This window comes from Accipiter gentilis, chromosome 11 (assembly GCF_929443795.1).
Source record: "Accipiter gentilis chromosome 11, bAccGen1.1, whole genome shotgun sequence".
NCBI lineage: Eukaryota > Metazoa > Chordata > Aves > Accipitriformes > Accipitridae > Astur > Astur gentilis.
In genome coordinates this window covers 32,783,531-32,803,936 of record NC_064890.1, presented here as the reverse complement: position 1 = coordinate 32,803,936, position 20,406 = coordinate 32,783,531, and the positions used below count along the sequence as shown (strand labels likewise).

Below are 20,406 nucleotides of genomic sequence, written 5' to 3'. Positions count from 1 at the left end.
CATAATCCAAAAGCAAATACAACATAGAATGAGAAATATTTAAAAATGAGATCACTTTCCTGCTGATCCCTGCTTTATAGCTACACTTAGAGCCACATGCTGCTTTGTGTCCAGACAAAGAATGCTCTGGGACAGCAGGATGCTGTAGACAATGATACCAGTGTTAAAAAAAGAAAGAAAGAAAAAGAAAAACATAGTAGCAGAAAAAAGCAGAATTAATACGCTGACATATAGGCACCTATTAATAAAATATCACCTTGCAACTGTGGGAGCAGAATTTGGCCCTGTAGCTGACGAATCCTTTGATAATAAAGAAGCTCCATTGGATATGGGATTTCACCCTCTCCCTGCAGCCCCGGAGAGAAAATTTTTGGTGCACGCTAGACTTCTACGTAGGAAATCAAACAATGGAATAACTTAAGGCACGGCAAGCCTGCCAGCGCATATTCAGCAGTCTGATGTGTGATGATCAGTAACAGCCCGATGGCTGCGAGTGGGAGGAGGAAGACACCCGAGTGTCAGCGGAGACTCTCGACGGGTGAGGACGGGGGACGGATAGCGGTCGCGGAGCAGATGGGGGAACTGGTTGGGCTGGATGAACGAGGGAGCTGGACTAGGAATGTGAGAAACCTTTGCTCGCTGCGCTATGAACAAACTTTGGGTTGCAGTGGGGGGAAGGGTCTAAGCATATGGGGACGAGATGCACGTAACTTTTAATTCTGTGGGCCTCACAGGCTTGGTGTGGCCTTTCCAACTCGCTTTTAAAGGGTGTTTTAAGTCTTGAGCTTAAAGACACATGGGGAAAAACCCCCCTTTGCAGATTACAGGCTTCCTGGCTGCAAAAGGCTCAACAGCTACCAGTACATCCTCCAGAAAGTCACAAACATCCACTCGAACCTGAGTTTTCCCCCTTAGCTAGCAGGCATAATACCAAATCTTCAGATCCCTGTCAGAAAGATAAATCAAAAAAAATCAACCCTTATGGGAAGTAGTAAACTTAAAGTACCCTAAATGCTATTAAAAAACATTTTTTTCGCCTATTGTCTGGATGATCACACTTACTGGAAAGTAAAATATCCTCAGCATACTTTGTTATTTCAAACAAGCCACGGTCTTACTTTGCTCCCTAATTCTTCTACCTCCCTATTCATTCTCTTTAGTTCTGTTCTTCCCCCATGATGCAGTATGAATGCTAATTTATTAGAAGGACTTAACCATAAACATATATTTTCTTATGTTATATATGCATATATGTTTTCACCTGCTTGAGACCCAACACTCCTTCTGGTACGCTCTGCACTTGAGAAAACCATGAATTCTTGCTTTCTGAGCAGAGAGATCCATGATGAACTGCTTATATATAGTATTTCTCAGCAGTCAGCTTTGGTCCTCACTTTTGGTCCTTCACTCAATGTAAGTGTGAAGTTGCAAGGATACGAGAAAAGTTTAAAGTATAATTAACTAGCTGATGACATGCAGCGAAGGGTTTCCTTTTCACTAATCCTAGATTCTACATTCTCACTTTGTTCTCATTGAACAAAGTAGGTGGGAATAGCACAGACAAGGCAGAAACTGAACCTTATGGTAAAATGAGATAAGCAGACTGGAGTAGTCTGTGAATACTAAACTGTCAAATTGGCTAACAAACAGCCTCTATATTCCAATGGATTCCTTTGCTTTTGGACAATTTTGACAAAAAATAAAAGGAAGGGATTTATTATTACATGTATTTGAAGAGAAAAATTCTGACTTTTCATTAAAGCTCCTATCCTGACCCCCATACTGAAACTCTTTGGCTTTCAACATAGAAAAATAAGAGATAAAGCTAAGGAATCACTGGTCTGCGCCATTTAAGGGGTGGGGAGAAGAAATCCCTCAAACTTTACCAGTCCAATTTTTCTGGTTTTGGGGCTTTCCAGAATTTGCTCCCTAAACGGTTTTCCAATGAAAATGGCTTTGACATAAAATGTAAGAATGAACCTTCTCTTGGTTATCAGGTAGGAATACGGCACTCCACGTCTGGCTAGAAGTCCATTAACTAATTAGGGGGCTGGAGCACAACTCCTATGAGGGGAGGCTGGGAGAAGTATCTTCTTAAAAAGGAGATTTTATTGCTTCCTTCAAGTACCAAATACAAGGGTCCAGAGAAGTCAGAACCAGACTCCTCCTGGAGGTGCACTGCGACAGCCGCACAAGACAACAGACATGAGTTGCTACTCAGGAAATTCCAACTAGATATTTAGGGAAGTACTTCTTACCATGAGGGTAGTCAAACACTGGGAGAGTTGTCCAGAGACGTTGTAGACTGTGTACGCTAAAACATAACCAACTATAACTATATCAGCTATATAATGAGCATCGACTTCTTTGCCCTCTATGATAGGCTCTCTCTGCAATTTATGGACTTGCCTCAAATAGTGGTATTTGAAAGCAACTTGGACAATTTAGTGGTGACGTCTACTGGGTGGAATGGGACAATATGAGCACATGACAGCAGTGCCAAAATCTTTACAGTGACTTCTACATTTCTGTTTGCCATTCATTGTGCTGGAGATTACGGTCTGGAAGGGATCCAACAGCTGCAAAAGCTCTATGGACTTGGAAACCAGTCTCCTCACTTGAGACTGTCAGATCCACCCTTCTCTGTCCACGAACGTCCTCTTTGATACACCATGGACCGTCTCAGGAGAAGATCCCAAAGTCTGGAGTTTTCCTGGCTCTAATGGTATAAAACCATTTAAATATCTGACATGCTTCAAAGGGTGGAGGAAAACCTTCTGGAAGTAAGAATTCCGATAAGATCAGGAAATTCAAGCCCCCGGAAGATAGCTGTTCCCCTTCCAAAAACCACATATGCTGCAGCTGTTTCTAAACCTGATTCCCAACTCTCCTAAGTTTATTAAAGAGCCCCTTCATAGCTTAGAGCTCCTTCTAAACTGTAGCAAGTGCCTTTTTCTAGCCAACAAACCTTAGATACACAAAGTTCGAAGGTTTATGGGCTGTCATAGCTGCAGTTCAAATCAGCTGAGAATCACTTGGCATAATTAGCTTTCATTTTTTACAATAGATTTCACCTATTGCAGGTAAATTCATCCTTTATTTTTTGCTGTATTGCAAAATGTTACTGCCCAGCACTTGGCTCTGTAAACATCATTATTACTGCTGCCTGCCTGCTTTGGGCCTGAAACGTGTCAGAAGATTTATCTGCCTCATCAGCACTTTCTAAACACCCAGGCAGCCAATCGAAATGGGGAGGCATAACAGATGTGCCAACATCTGCTGCAGTGAGCGTTTATCTGGACAGCAGAACACATAGCTGTAGATTCAAACTCCTAACCAGTTACAATTCCACACGTTTGGACAGCCTTGATCTACAACTGTGTGAAGGCTATTTTGGAATATTAATTAAAATCAAGTTGAAAACTTAATTTTTCAATTTTAGACAGCTGTGAGAAAAATACCTTCCCGTAATTCAGTTTATGCCCTTCAGACACAGTAAAGACAAAATGCTATGAAAAAGCTAAATTTAAAGTTGAGCTTATAAAATTAGAAATTCTTAGAAAGCACTAAACACTAAAATTCCACCCCATCCATGCTCTTGTTTACTTTGAGATACGTACATATTAAACTATGTATAGTTAAAATATGCAAATTTTAATCACATACATGTGCCTATAAATCAAGCACATGAAGCGATAGGCAATGACTTTTAAAACACGTTTTTATTTTCCTGGCACCAAAATGAGGTCTATGGGCACCATATCCATGCTGAGTTTCAGCTGTTCAAACTTCTGTTGCACATGGAAATGTCCTCCACCCCCAAACACATACTTGTATAGACTGATGAAATCATGAGATGAAATAGAAAGCAAACTCATCATCTGCTTTTTTGATGCACAATACAGTTTCACCTGTACTCCTGCTCACCAAACCATGCCCTCCAGGAATGACTATCACATTCTCTTTGAAGAGCTGCCTCATTAAATAAAAAAAGCAAACTTCCAGAGAAAAGACCTCTCCTGCTTTTCTGATTTCTCCTCTGAAGGCCCAGCGTGCATAATATTGAAACCTTGTTTAAAGTCCATTTTCTTGTAAAAGGTTCCTTCTTGCTAGGAGGATTTGGCCCTTGCTTCCTGTGCTCTTGAATTTCCTAGGATACTGAGCTTTAAAATAGTGACATTACAATAAGCTGGTTAACGTGACTTAGGTTATTTTTAAAAGAATACGTAAAAGGAATTATTTGCTCCCATCTTTTGTCTGTATAGCTAAATCCCATGTCTCCAAGACAGACTACACAAACTTTCAAGCAGAAGGCATATGAAAAAATAGCATTAATAAACCCCTTACAAACATTTTCACTGTAATCCATATATGGAGGTATGTGGTATAATAGTATAAAAACTGTCTAAACAAAGCGTTTCTCCAAAACAGAAGATTTATACACCACAGATTTCCATAAATATGAAAATACTGCCAGCACCTTTCCCTTCCTTCGCTGAGTGAAAAACAGATACCATATGTTGTAATGTTGCCCAACAATAAAGTGCTGCTGAACTAAGCTCACTTTTCTTCATTTTCCTGGAAAAACATAAGCTTTGACAACAAGAAAGAATTTTTATTAGCTTTCAGGTGACGTGAGGAGTAACCATGTGTTTGTTTTATGAAATCATGAAACAAAATGAATATCACTGACTTGATATATTTTCCTCCTGTTTTAAAACACAATAAATGGTAATAACTTTGATGAATTTGCCCATGTCAGTTTTGTGTCTTTTTCTCCCCACTCTCTCATGATCCTCTATAGTTGTGGACACAATTCAAATCCCTAAATTGGGATATTCATTACTTAGGGGAGGTGAGATGACAGCAACTTCATCTGCTTTAAATGTCAGAATTTTGTGATGACATACAGTAACACACTCAAAATTAACAAACAACTGTGGCAGAAACTACCCTGACATCCTCTTCCATCTAAATGATCCAATGACTAGCAAGGAAGAAGAGAGATTTAATGGCCAAAAAAAGAGATGCATTACAATAAAGGCTCCTGGGTTTTACTGCCAGTTCTGTCACTGACTGACTTGGCAAGTCTCTCAATTCGACTGTCCTTAGTTCACCTGCTTGCGAATTCCTGTAGCAATACGGGACATCGTAACACTGAAGAACCTCAGTGGAATGGTGCTAAGTTTAATGAATTTATACTTGAAAAGTGACTTCAATTCTTAAAAGACAGATGAAAAAGTGAAAGGAAAGGACTGCTTCTTTTACCACTCCTTTGCTCATTTACAGTGTACAATTGGCCACAGTTAGGGACAAATTACATATTTATTATTGTCTATGTGTAATTATGCTGACTTAAATCCCCAGGTGTTTTAAAAATAAAAAAGCCAGTGAAGTACATAATCCTGTGCTGTAGTATGCCAAAAGAGTCTTCTTTTAATTATTACAGTGTTATTCAAAGAAGTACAACAAAAAAAATATTCCAGTGTCACTGCTCCATTTTAATTGTGACCTTTTCCATTTTTAGTCTGTAGTGGCAGTCAGCTGGATCACAGGCCAGGTGTTAGCAGCTCAGAGCTCCTTTTGAGTTAAAAGGAAAAAATCTCAATGAAGGGTTTTAGAAGGCCCGATCATTGGAGTGTCTTCTCAAGTCCAAGTGAAACAACCCCAATAATCTATTTACTTGTCCAGGAGACTTCCTCACAGGCTTTTCAATTAATAGCTTTAAAATACAGCCCATTTATTTTCTCTGGATTTGTATGATACGACAGGTAGGAATGGAAAAAAACCCCAACCACCCCATGCCCCACAAACCAGAAAGACTCTCCTGAGCAACCAAGACCACAGGTGGTTGGCACACACATACCTGTTCACTTCCTTCATGATGCTTCTTAACAGCAGATGCTATATAATATTAAGAATTGCCACAAAAAATCAGAATAATGGTGTCAGTAAAATGTCTTTATACCAGGGGGCACCCACGATTCAGCCATAACCTCTAGGCAGATACAAACTGATGGTCATAATACTTTAAGTCCCGGTTTATCTACGCCCACTCTGAGCTGTGAAAATCTACACCACACTTACCAGCAAGTCTCTTCACGTTCCCCTGACCACACGGGTCAGGTCTGATGACAACGGAAAGACACAAGCATGTCCACCATTTCAGCTCTTCTACACTGCAACACCCACGTCTCTATTAGGATCCGTATTTCTTGAAACCTTCTCTTTTAAATTACATCTAGTGGCTGCTGAATTCAAAACCTGCCTTTTATTTGCTAAAGGCTCTTTTTTTGATTCATCCCAAGTTTTAAGAACTTCAGGAAAGAAATCCCATCGCAGGAGAAAATACAGAAGAAGCAAGCACAACCTGGGAGCAAGTCACAAAGGTATTATAGTGGTTCTGCCCCTTCGCATCGCTGCCATCCTACCTGAACACGGCTGGAACTTGGCTTGAGCGATCCCTGCCAAAACAAGGTTTCTCTCTCTCTCCCCCCTTTATACTATTAAATAAAAACCATGACTTAATAGCTGTGGAGAGAAATGCCATGCTACGTGTAAGGAATTTCTAGAAAACCTCTTATCTAAGAAATGTTTTCCATTTTGACGGTTACGCATCCATCTTCTGGCTTAGCTTTGTTGCACAGAAACACTCATCAGGTAACAAAACAAAAGAGCCTGATGGCAGCGATTGGAAGTGCTGGCAGTGTGTGCACAGAAGCTGCTTCCATAAAAACTGTTTATTCAGGTGTTAGCAATTGAAGCAGGAGCTCCAACTGCATTGCCGCAAGCGCCTGTAATGCTCACGCAGGGGTGTTTGCAGGCTATCACAGCTCTGAAGGGAGCTGTTACAGGCTATCAGCTCAGTAATCCTCATGTTAAAAAGGCCCTAAATATGTATTTACAAGATAGACAGAGCTGTTTGGTTTACTGGTTCTATAATCCGTGTGTTGAAAAGGCCTTACATACGAATTCACAGGGCAGACAGGTCTCTCTCGGCCTATTACAGCAATGGGGGGGCCTTTCAGAAAGTCACCAGAGACCACACTTTAGTGGCCCATGAGGGCCTCAACGCACAAATACTTATGCGCTCGAGTAACTTTTTTCAGATACACAGCCTCACTCAGACTGCTAACCTGAACAAAATCACTCCTTTTGTGCTAAGGAAAAAAATACCAATAAAATCAATCACTTCAAAAGCGTTGTGTCACAGAAATGGGAAGTTTGAATTTGCGTCTAAAATACCTTCCCTCATCATGATGGGATGAGCGTTACTGGAAAAGTAAACTAATGTGTTACCGCTGCATTGCATCTGCTGCAATGCTCAGACACGGTAAGAGAAACGGAGAGGACAGGATAAAATCTCCCCTGTGGGAGTTTCAAGTGTTCAGTGAGAAGAGGTCTACACAAAACCGTACTTGTGGCCAATTCCCAAAGTTTTCTAGCTTTTCTCTTTCGAAGGCCCGTTTTTAGTCATTTGTGAAAACAGCCGACAGCATCTGATCCAGAAATGCTCAGGGTCAATAGGAAACCTTAGCAATTTCAGTGGGTTTGGATCATGTCGGTGGTAAACTTAAAGGACTAATCTGCATTTACAGTTAACAGATTTATGAGTGCAAATACTTCTCAAAACATTTAAATGAATGGCTGTGCATAACCATAAATTAGCACTTACATTCAACATGCATACATACACATTTATTTCCTTATTCTGACTGAAAATCTGTCTCTTGGGTCTACGAAGCAGAACATGAACTCAAGAGTATTAATTTTTGCCCTGAAGTATTAAACAACCTTCAGAGCACTATGGGTTGCTCCACTTAGGAGAAGATACTAATGATGGAGTAAAGCAACTTTCATATTAATCTTCTAATTTCCAGAAATTCTATTTTCTAGAGCATAGAAAGAATCAAAACGGCAGGTGTGTAGTTTCTAGCTCACGCTCCAAGTTTCACAGAGGCATCAGGTGGGAAAAATCTCACATGGCTTTTTCTCAAAATACTATGCTCTTTTGTGGCTGCTGTTTTCTGCAGGACCTCTGATCCCTTCATTGTCTGGATACAAAAGGCTTCACAAAAACTGACCACACAAAGATTTCACCTGCACGTGCCTTGTAGTTGTCTGTTGATTTAGTGACATGCACCAACTTCTGAGCAAATAAATAAAATAAAGAAGCTCAATGGTTTCTAAGACCTTAAGTGAAGAGCATCAGAGTACCTCATAATTTCATATAGGGCCAACTCAACCCTTAGCAACTTCTCCCAGGTACTGGTCTTAACACCGCCCTAATCCGTCAGCACTAGCATTTGCATGCATTAAAACTGGAGTCACCAGACACAGGCAGGCTAACGCAATGGCTGTCATTCTGCCTTTTTCGTTCTGAAAATGCTAATCCTGGCATGGGGGACCACTGATGTGGTCTTCCAGGCTCCTGCAAGCTACGTCATTGGGCTGAAGCAATTACTTGTGCCTTTGCCTAAAAATGAGAACAATCAGAGCTGGAAAGTCTTTTAGGCAATTATGCTGGTCTCCTTTGCACGTCTACATCAGCTAACACCCAATCTCCCCCCCCAAAAAAACCCCCTCGATTCTGAGAGCAAACTTTAGCCTACTCTTCCTCGTATATGCAACAAGACCACAGTTACCTCGACCCACTGCTATTTCTTCTCAAGAATGTCTACTTTTGCTGTTTCTAAGAAGCATTCAGCTAGAAATAAGAATCTTTTCCTATCTCACATATACGAGACTTTAAAAGCTGCAATTCCCCAGAGATATTGGCTCTGACAGCAGAAACCAATCACTTCCCGTTTTGCTTTTGCTCAAAAGCTACTTCAGTACATAGATGGTATGAAGGCCTCTGCCCTTGGATAAGGACCTGTTGACTAAACGACACTGCCTGCTTGTAACATATTATTTTCTTCTGCCCCTCGTATTGAAAGGCAGTCTCCTCAGACTGAATATGGAGGGCCAGACATCAGTGATGCTTTCTTTTGTTCAGCTTTGTCTTTACAACATTCTTTGGGGTTTTTTTTTAACCTTTTTTTTCACTCTTCCACCATTTAAGTGACTGTCCCTTTAATTTCTGTATTACTGCCAACATTCCAAACCAAGTATATGATGTTTCTCCCTCCTGGATAGTAGGTTCAGAAATGGTATTAAAGAAGTGCATATGCCCGTTAGCTGATTTACTCCTCTCTAGCACCAGTAGTGTCTGTTCTTCGTACAAGGACAAATTTTAGAGCCATGTTTAACACAGATTTACTGGGGGCTGTGATGCTTTTAGTCCTTTCACCTCATTGGTACGAGAGAGCGTGACGTACACCCTCACATCACACGATGTAATTCCAGCAGCACAACAGCCACTCACAGCCAGACTGGGTGCGTTTGTTCTGAATATCTTTGGCTCTCTTTTACGGATATTGACTCCAGTTCCAACTGAGCATTTACAAATCGGTCAATTCCCGCTTTATCTTAAAAGTCCTCATGGGTATCTGGCTATGTCAGAATGGCAAATCTTTTGAACTCTTTCTGCCAACACTGACTGATGCTGGCTCTGACCCCTGCCTCAGTACCTACCAACAATTCGGATTCCTTTTAGGACAAGTTTTGCAGCGGCAACATAAAGATGCTCAAGTTGGCTGTCAGCAATCCCCCAGCTTCGTCACCTTCCCAGCCATTTGTTTAAAGCACGGTACTGTGTGGTGCCTAATGAGCCTCCCAGGGAGTTCATCCTTCCAAGACAATTGGCTCACACTTGAGTTTATTGCGCTGCAACAATCTGAGCACAACCCACTGGGTTTTTCTAGTTTACAAATGGAGTAGAAGAGCCTTGTAAGTGTCTAATCCTACCAAATCCACTGGCAAGTATAAGTCCATATCCCCAGCGCTGGCTATCCCTATGTGATCCTCCTGTTTGTTTCTTATGGTGGTAACTCACGTACTTAAACGTCAGCACATATCTGCAAGCAAGTTCCAAGTTGATCAAAGCTTTCCTAGACATTCCCCTTCTTGGAAAACATTCTTGTTTACAGCACCTCAGTTGCTAGTCATCTTGTTTCCTTACTTCCTAATTTGGCTGAGCATTTTGCATTTGTGTCTCAGAACTGATGCGTTCTTCACTTACAAACCATTTCTAGGAAATAACGATGTGTTGCTCTAGTTCTTTTTCTGCTCACTATCTTGTTTCAATCCCTTTCTGAAATCTCCAGGTTTGGCTTTGAATCCATTTATTAAGTTTGCCATGGAGACCTGTAAGCCACTTATCTGTATCGTTTTAGTACGACAGGGACGCTGATGTGCAGTTTGGAAATGGGACCATACTTCTGCCACCAGGTAGGTTTTTTGTTGTGTGTGATTAGCTAAGGTTCACACCAGAAAGTTGTTATGAGGAAAAAAAAACAACTGATAAAATCAGGGAGTACTGATACAATCCTCCTTCTACAGAAAGCACAGTAATAACAGTAAACCTCTTTCCCCTAAACACAGGAGAAATCAAATGGTGGGAGACAGAGAAGGCTCTGTGCTTCTTCCACCCAGCCTGGAGCCCCCAGGTTGGCATGAGCAGAGCTTCTACACCCTCTCTTCTTGCTGCTTTCACCCTTAGATGGGGGCTGGACAATGCTGATTTTATAAGTTATTGTCTTCCCAAGTGCTTGAGCATTTTTTCCTTCCCTGCTGCTGCTGCCACAGCACTGCAACTTGTGGAGCTATGCTGGAAATTAGATCGGGCAGCTGGGCTAGGTTAAAAACAACCCTTCTAAAAATTTATTAAAAAAAAAAATAAATTTGGATTACTTCTCACATCTGTTTCACAAAAAGTAACGCTGGCATAACTGAGGGGCCAGAAAACATCAGGGCAAGGGTGGGACTGAGTGGCCACAGCACAGCAGGGTACACCTAAGCCAATACTGCTGTAGAGACCTTGACAGCATTGGACCATAGCATCTGCTCCGCTCACCGTCCTGCTGCTTCCCTGGATCAGCAACAGCAGCCAGTAAATCCCTTTTAACTCTGTCCTTTATGAGACTTTTTGGGGGATGGAGATATATATCTCTGAGGCCAATGCTCTCGATTTTTCCAGCTACCTAGTCACAGCAAGGGAGCTTAATAATCTCTTATGAGGACCTGAAATAACACAGACCAATGAGTAACCTCAACCATAATATTGCCATACAGGCTTAAATTTGGGGAATGTCTTTCATGTTTAGAGCTCTGTTAGTTAAAGGCTCTGAGATGTTCTTGTTTCTCCTTCAAAACTTTCCTCTCTAGTAGAAAGCATTCTTCTCAAAGGAAGCTAGACAGTTCCTTCCCTATTTAAATTTCACATGAAACACTTTGTTTCAGTCACTCAGTGAATTTGCCTTGGGCAACTGAATCGCAGCTGACAGCAAATTAATGACTACGATGGTGTGATTAGTAGAGATTACAGGCAACTTAGAACCTGCCCAAGCATTTGCCTTTGTCACAACACTTATGCCAGCTATTACTAGGGATTAATAATGGTCATAAAGAGGACTTGATTCCACCAGGTAGACTCTTTAAAAACTGTTAGTATTTTAATATGTCACTGACATTCTGAATAAATGGTGAAAATTACTTTTATCTAACCCTTTTCTTAATGTTCTTTCTGGATGCTTATATTACTAATTTATTTAAATATTACTAGAAAAATAGTTTCTATTACATTTAAGGAAGAAGTACCATCAACAAACACATTTGTCAGAGAAATTTAATATTATATTATACATGGGGAGTCAAAACAGAACTTAAGCTCTGAGACTCTTGTGCTGTGAGATATCACACCAAAACCCAACTGGGAAGAAATAATGATTTCACTAATCCCTAGCAATGATTTTTTGAGTAGTTCAAATAAAAGTTTGCTTGTTCTGATTGAGATTCACTAAGTAGATGTTATTTGATTTTTCTGCTTCCTTGGGAAGAACTTCAGATTCCCCAGGCTGCTAGAAGAAAAGAACAATGGGCTGAACTTGCAATAGAGCATCTTAGCTGCTAAAGACATGATAAAAGTGAACACACCGCATGTTTGCCAAAGCTTTTGCCATTCATTTCATTTCCAAATGTCAACCAGTTATATGAAACCTTTAGAAAGGCTTCTTAAGGTAGAGCAAACAGGAAGATGGGATAGTTTTAACCTTGTATTAAAGATATTTAATTACTTATAATCACTCTTATTTAAAATACAGTAACTTGAATTTACACAAAGACTCAGCACTGTTTAATAATAAAAAGAACCATCTGCTTCTTATGCCTGTCCCTACAAATATTTTGTCACTGGATGATAGTGGAAAACATGAAAAGCTAGTGACTGGCCAACAAGAAGACGATTTAGATATTGAAATGAAAATCTAATGAAGAGCAACATCACCAATCACATGTTATCATTTTAGGAAGTCTCACATCATGATTTTCCAGTGACTCAGAAATACATCCACCATTGTCACTGGAGAGTACAATGCATTAACAGCAAAGGGAGGTTTGTGGTACAGAGCACAATTTCTTGTAATTACAATACTTACAATGTCAAATATCAAAGAGCAAGTAATAGAAATTATATTCATTTTCAAAGCTGTAGCCTGATCTTATACTCAAGTACACACCCAAGTATCTGGAAGACTGATCCTTAAGGCATGAGACACAAGGCCAATTAATTCTTAAAATTAAGGGGGGAGGAAAAGCAATTAAGCTTCCAGTTACCATTTTTCATTTTGGAAAGGCTTGCTTTAAAGCGTTAAAACTGCAAAAGCAAAGCATTTGAGTTACCGTCTCCACTGCCCAAAGAGGGAACATATTTAATAAGCCTCCTGGACTTGTATGTAGCCACCCACTGTAGAATTCTGCTTTCATATTTCATGTGTTTAGCCTAACCTCAGTAAAGCCTGTGACATTACGCAGGTATAAAATAAAATAGGTTTCGGTGCAGATTTTTTAATAAGTATTCCCACTCTTATTTTTCTCAGAGGAGCCTGCTATCAGCTCTGCAAATACCACATCTGTAATAACAGAAAGAGAGGCTGCAGCGTGCCAGTGATCTTACCTCATACTCAAAGTCCTCTGCTCTATCTGCATCAGCAGGCAGGCTGGAAAGATACTCATTACCTTCATAAAATTCATGCTCCACCGGGTGAAGAGAATGGCAGCTATGTGGAACAAAGCAGTACAACAACAGTAGATGAGACAATAGGGTTTTTTTTTTAAATTAAAAAGTGATAAACACCCCCCACACACACACACACACACACCACTTCTCTGTAGTTTTCTCATCTCTGGAATGCTACTCTGAATGGCCTAACAGCCTGAAAGGAACTGTACCAAGAAGTAGCACAGGCTGTTTTCTTTTCAAAAGCTCATACTTTGGCTGAGTTCATTTTTTTGGGTTCATCTTTTGTCAGATTTACGAAGAGTGATTTCTTAAAAGGGGCTGGTTTGGGCCAAACTACTTAAATGTGACAATTTGGGATTCCTCATGCTTATAAAGGTACCTACCTCCAGATTCACGTGTTGTGTCATGGCCGGGGGCAACTCACTAATTATCTGGTTATAAAGTCTTGAACATCCACAATCTACAACCTACACCAGGCTCACAAATTGTTCAAGAACTCACACAAACCACTTGCATTATCCTCTTCTGTTAAAGTGATAACAGGGTGGTGAAGTGCATTTGAGTAATTGCACACTTAAAAATGTCAGAAAACTGCACTGTTAAATGGGCTTGGGGCACAAAGAATGAGGTCTTTACAATGTGCACTTAGGTACAGCCTTAGACCCAAGGCTGGATCCACAACCACACAGCACCCAGTGTGGATCTACTTTAACAGAGGTAGGAAACTTTTCCCCATGCTGAGGGCAGGGGAACTTCAATCACAGTAGCACACAGTTTAGTAATATCCAGTAACAACTTAAAAACATACACATATTACGTTCCTGGCTGAGCAGCAATAAGAGGTAGGCTCAATCCAGCATTTGGCTGGCAAGTTATCCCTGAGATAATCATCTACCCCTAGAACACCTAAAAATGGAGCTATATCAAAGTCAAAAGTGGTATGTTCTCCATCAGCATCAATTCTGCAGAGATGCACGGCATGCCAGGAAGTCAGCGGAAAATCTCGAGGGCTATCACAGCTTTGCCGGCTACAGACAGACGGCAAGGGTCAACCACTAGATGATGTTACTCATGAGGTGGAGTCCAAAGGGAAAGAAGCCTACAACCTATTTTTGTATAAGCACCGCCTGCTGGTATTTGCATTCAATTCACTTTCAAAGAATTCAACCGAGGGATAATTTAATTCATATCATTTGCCATATGACAGGTGAAATTGTACTTTTGATCTCTTTATTTTTGGAATTGCTTTGCTTTTGATAAGGGGACCTTTAAATTAAATAATTTGTTTCCTTGGGTTTTTTGGTAAGAACTTCAGAGGACCAGAAAGCAACAAGACAGGTCTTTCTAGGGTTGAAGAAGCCTTTTTGACAGTTTGGAACACAGAAGTGTTTTTCTTCTTGACTAGGGCTTAGCTTTGGAAGACCAAACAGATGAACACAAAGTAAACACGGCCAAGATTCCTTCCTGTAGCTCTAATCCATGAGCAGAGTTTAGGAAAAACGTCACTGAAGCCTGAATGGGACAGTGGTTATCAATGACATTTATAATTTATTTAAAGTGCTCCTGAGACTTTTTCAAATGAAGGCTACAAGGCTACCACTGCAACGCCTCAATCCCAAAGGTAAACAGGAGAAGATAAGCCATACCTGTCTGAAAGTAGAAAAGGGCAGATATCAGGAACCGGTGGTGTGGAAGGCCTTAGTTTGGCCAGAGCCATAATGTGCTCGAAAGTGATGTCAGTCTGAGTGCTGGCATCCACAAGGCGAACATCCTGAGAGCTACCATGAGCTTTGCTAATCGGGGCTCGTCGTAAAACCTGAACTACGATAGGCTCCTTGGCGTTGCGAAAAGCTTCCACTGCCTCTTCGTGAGTGGCCTTGGAGAGGTCCTTTCCATTGACCTAGAGAAAAACAGAAAAATATATCAAAGCTTATTCACAAGAGAAAAGGCAGTATCAAAATGTGGGTGTAAAGAGAGGGGGATGACTTATTTGTGTAGTACATCACGCCAAGTGCTGACATTGACTGGACCGTATTTTGGCATCCATGCAAGAGGGAAGAGAAAGCTGGGAGGAGAAATAAATTTTTTAATCTTTGCTAGAAATTAGAAATGGTTTGAACTCTTCCATAACTGTCCCAATGGAATCTGAACACAGCAAAGAAACTACCGTATTTAAAAAGGACAGTTAAAATTATTTCTCTCATGCTATTTTATTCACCTCATAAAATACAAATAAAAAAGGAGGGCTGCCTTTAATTTTCAATTTCAGCATTTTTCTGTGGTATGCAACTGTTTCAAAGGATTTCTGGCACAGCATTGTTATTAATGCAGATGTCAATAAACATGTCTCTGATGTCTAAAGGAAACAAGGCCAATTTTCAATGTTTCATCAGTTATCTGCTATGGCCATTATACAATCATTAAGACCAAAGATAGGAAGATTTCACTAACAGTCAGCTGCTGCTCTTTTAAGGAAAGAGAAATCTAAATCAAACAAACTGAAGAAATAATTTGCCACAAACAGACAAGTAATAAACCAGAGAAAATTATGCTGCAAATGCAACATAGCTTGGCAAAACTAAAAGACTGTGGCAAGGTTCCTCTCTGCTACAGGCAAAGCGGCAAATTCCTCCCAGTCTAGACGAGGCCTTAGGGTATTAAAAAAGGTAACTGCAAGGCTGGATGATGCTAAATTCATATGAATTCAGGTGTTTAGGGCAAAATTCCCAAGTATCGGCCTGCTACAAAATGTGAGGGCTAATTTGTCAATGGCAGTCAGTAGCTAAGCCCTTGGACACTGGAGCTGTGCAACATCATTACACAGAAAATACCATTCTGCTGTTTCCAGAGCAATGGGACTGCTGTAGACTGCTGCGCAGGACCTAACTGTTGTGAGCTACTGTGGAGATGAGATGATCCCGTGCTGGGGTAGAAAGGCAGGCTTTCCTAGTAAGAAATGTGAATATCTGAAGGGTACCAAAACCTGATTAAAATGTATATCCCTGGGAAAATCTCTACACTGGCAGCAAATCAGAAACAGGATTCTACTGCAAGTTCATGCCCAAATTAACTTTGTTGTATAGACAATGAAGTCATAAAACTTCTGCTTACCAAACTAAGTCTAAACCCTTCCCAGAAACGGGACAGGCTCCATAACTGACTTTTCCCCAATGCCCACAAGTACTGATTGAAACTAAAATTTCTTTGCCACATCGCTCTTTCATTCAAGAAATTCTTGGAACTTTCTTGTCAAAAAGGAAAAAAAAACGTGAACAAGAACAACGCCAGCAAACTCAAAAGAGCTATTCAGCAGCCTTCAGTAACATCTTTAAGTCTGTCAGGAGAAGCCTTTGCAATTAAAAATGTCATATTTGAGGCAACAAGCATAACCATAGTCCTGTCTATTTATGTGGGTGGCTATGATACCATTGACTATTGATTACATGTATCTATCAACTTAATACATTTCCAGAGTATGGGCCCAAGTACGAGGTAGAACCAGCTTTCCTCTGACACAACTTTCAAAGAAGCAGCACTTTCATGGCCCCACTACTCATGAGGACATTCAAAATAACCACACCACAGCATAACCACCAATGCAAAGTTCATTTGATCCTTCTAGCTAGCCCTGATGCTCTGTGTAGTGATGAGAAGGCTAGAAATTATTTGAACAGATTTCTATACACAAACCAATTCAAATCTCCCTGTGCTGAATGCCTGGGAACCCCAGAAGTACCATACCACTGCAGCCTAGACTGTGATCATGTAATATGAACAGCAGCGAGCTTTGCCACCTAAGTTTAATACATATGTATGGCTTCTCTGATGACTGAGGCAAAAAATGTTAAGATTCCATGTTAAGATTTTATTGTTTAAATTACCATCCATCAAATTATAACCTTGGGTTACTTTAAGTTACATGGAAAAATATCAATGGTATATAAAAGGAAGAGCCAGAACAGACAAAGAACAAGTTATTTTATAAGAAAATAAAAGAAATTTTCCCAAGCAGTCAGCTTCTGCAAACCCTCTCCCATAGCACAAGTTGTATTGCCAGGGTGTTCTGACTCAGCCCCGTCTAATAGAGGCAGTTAGAGATAAAGCTTCAAGCCTGGGTCTTGTCGTCGCTCCTCAGTTCCAGCCTCCGCTTCATTCTTGCTTCTAACTCACATTTTCTACAGCTCCACTAACACTATTTTCCACAGTTTCTGCAGTTTTTGTAACAAGAGTGTCCTATAGGCCCTCTGAGTAACTCTCCCTCCTAAGGCCCTAGGAACAGAAAAATTATCTTCCTGCTGCCCAAAACCCTTTCAATACTTTTAAAGTTTCAGATAACTATATGGCGTTTCTCCTAAAAGCAAATGCTTGGGAACAAATACCACATAGCACTGTATAATTTTTTTCCCCTATTCAAGTATAAAATGCACAATCCTTCTGTATCCCAGCTGAACCACATGGGTTTTGGCACAAGCTGACCATTTTATCACAGACCCGCATCAGCAAAGCAAAAAGATATTTGGATAGCATACAAAAGATATTATTAGATTTTTTTGGAAAACCAGAAACTCTGTTTATTCACATCAGTCAATACTTATCACTTATTCTGAGGAAATAGACATAAATTCACAACAATGCCATTTACATGCAAATTTTATTTCTAAAGAATAATAATGTTTTAAAATCACATGAGTGTGAAAAATCACAAAAGATACACATTTTCATTTATCCTGGGAACCTATGGCTGACCTCTATTTTCATTTAAATGCCTATTTAATTTAAAGACTTTCAAAAACATTCCGTCCTTTATGTTGGTTTCTTGTGAAATACAAGCACTTCGGACATCCAATACTTGTTTAAATTGTCACTTGAAGTTCATCAACGCACTTTGTCGATCTGCATAAAGGTCACCTAATTTATGAATGCCGTCTTTCTCAGAAGAAAATCTATAGCTGAATTCCTCTATGCTGGCAGCTGTCCTGCCCACTTGGGGCCAGGAAGAGAGAATTTATTTTAAAACCTAAAGCCAATACTACAGATGGGGTTGGACGCTCTCTTCACGTAGCTTCTTTAAGGGTTTTCTGCCTCCTGCATTATCCCCCAACTTAACACTCACATATAGTTACCCTGGGAGCCATAGACAGCTGAGCACTTATTTACAGCAAGCCACTTACAGGTTCTTAGTGGATGATTAAATAAATTCCTTGCCTCGGAAAGGTTGCTTTCAGTGGAATCCAGGGTACTATTTTAGGTGGATAGAGAAATCAGTCACTTTTAACAGTCAACACAAAGACATGGGAATACATTTGTTGTAGCAGATGGGCTAATTAATCCACAAGCAAGTTGTGAATGTTAAGTAAAGAATATATCTTTTCTCATGTAAACCATCCTCCTGCCCTGTGTGATTAAGCTTCTGTTTAATGAACACTCTCCCCCCCCCCCCCTGCTTTTGGACACACTGAAAAGTCTGGGCCACTTGTCAACATCTCCCCCAGAGTGACTGGTGGCCACTGCCTGGATCCTGGCCATCTCCATTGGATTCTTGCTCTAAATCCAGCCACATGCAAAACTTCATCAGTGTCAGAAAATAAATAAGCAAACGGGCTTTGTCTTTCATGCACAAATCAACTGACATTGGCCAACTGCCACTTCTAATGCCAGCACCACTGTACAGACGCTTACTCCCACTCACGCAGAGGTGGACAGCAGAGACGGAAGGAGGGACAGGACTAAATAACAAAACAGTGACTAAATAACAAAACAGTGACAAATGTTTGATAGGTTATCCTCAAGCTTTGAGTTCTAAAAAAAAATAATAATTAAAAAAAAAAAAAATCAGTCCTTTGATGGAGACTGCTTCCAGGATTTAAGTGCCTGTGACTGAAAAATGCTTCTAACACTTTTCTGCTCTTGATAATTTCTTTTGGACCTTGTCTTCTAACACTTTTCTGCTTTTGATAATTTCTTTTAACACTGGCCAGAATCTTTGAATCAAGATGGCCAGAAATGTTGATATGTTTCCTGTAGACTTTACTTCCTCCATATTAAGAGAAAAAGGAAAAAGGGAAAAAAAAGGAAAAAAGACGGGTAGTCATGTGAATGCAACCATCACAAACGGTGTCACGATAACAGCTGATGAGATGACCTCTTATCCTCAGCAAATACCCAGCATATGCAAGTTGAAATTTAAGATCAGCTCTGCTGAGGAGGAGACCCTCCGCTTAATCAGTAAAGGCAAAGGGAAGAATAACCGGAGTGTTCTGCTAGAGCAGAGACGTCCAGACATAAGGGTTTCCCAGCAAAATGACAGAGATGCTGTCTGACGTGGTGATGGAGTTCACGCAAGGCTCACTGTCCTAGGAGATCTCAACACCCATACAGAAGATGCCTCTGACCTGACAGGTGCTAAATCTGCTCTCATCACAGCAGTCTCTTCACCTCCAATCCCTCACACTAAATACATCCACGCTACCACACCTCGAGTGCGCCCTTGGACGGCAAACTGGCACAATGGAGCGAACACTGCCCCTTAGTTTGACCAGTCCTCCTTCAGGGCAGGAATTCAAGCCCTCCCTAACTGCAAGCCACAGAAAAAGAATAAAAACACACCACCTTCCTCCCAGACTTGCAGCTTTTGGCAGGTACGGACTCTAGGAAACTTCTACCGCTGAAAGCCACCAGCTGTGAAGCTCTGCGGGCAGGACAGGGGGCACAGGACATGTGAGCTACCAGTGACGCACACGCTGGAGAGGACACTGCAACTCCTCTGCTAACGCAAATGTGATAGCTCATCTACAGAAAGGGCAGTCAACACGCTGACCTTTTAGGTTACAGTTCAGTACTAAGCTGCATTTCTTCAGCAAGTTAATCTGAAAGGTAGCAAATTCAGCCATTACCCAATACCACTCTCTCAGTCAGGGTTCACGCAAGTTCAGTAAAGGGACAACTTTTATTAGGCTGGTTAATGACATTTCCTCTTCCTTAGCCAGATGAGTTAAGCGACACTCGTTCCCATTTGATCCTTTGTTGCCCTGACCACGAAATCTTGTCATCCCTCCTAAAAGCTACACAAGCTGCTGAAAGCGCGGGCTCTGGCTGCTTCCCTCAGGCTGAACCACAGGCTTGTAACGAGAGTTGTATCTCCGTTACCTGTGGAGCTGAGGTTTGTCCTGTTTGATTGTTTGTGTAGCTGGTTCAACAATACTGAACGGACCCAGGCAATGCCCAGTACTGCAGCCTTCTGTGCATCTTCCTATGTGTAACCAGCACCACTTCCATTTCCCAGTATT

General features: G+C 40.8%; 1 protein-coding gene across 2 annotated transcripts in view; it reads right to left on the bottom strand.

The window, feature by feature from the left end:
* PDZRN4 (PDZ domain containing ring finger 4) overlaps nucleotides 1-20,406 on the bottom strand; it is a 251,475-nt gene that overhangs the window by 27,506 nt on the left and 203,563 nt on the right. For both annotated transcript variants that reach the window (XM_049814323.1, XM_049814324.1), the window contains 2 exons: nucleotides 14,767-15,020; nucleotides 13,055-13,157 (listed from right to left, as the gene is read on the bottom strand). In XM_049814323.1, the coding sequence (XP_049670280.1) occupies nucleotides 13,055-13,157; nucleotides 14,767-15,020 (357 nt within the window). The remainder of the gene's footprint in view (nucleotides 1-13,054; nucleotides 13,158-14,766; nucleotides 15,021-20,406) is intronic.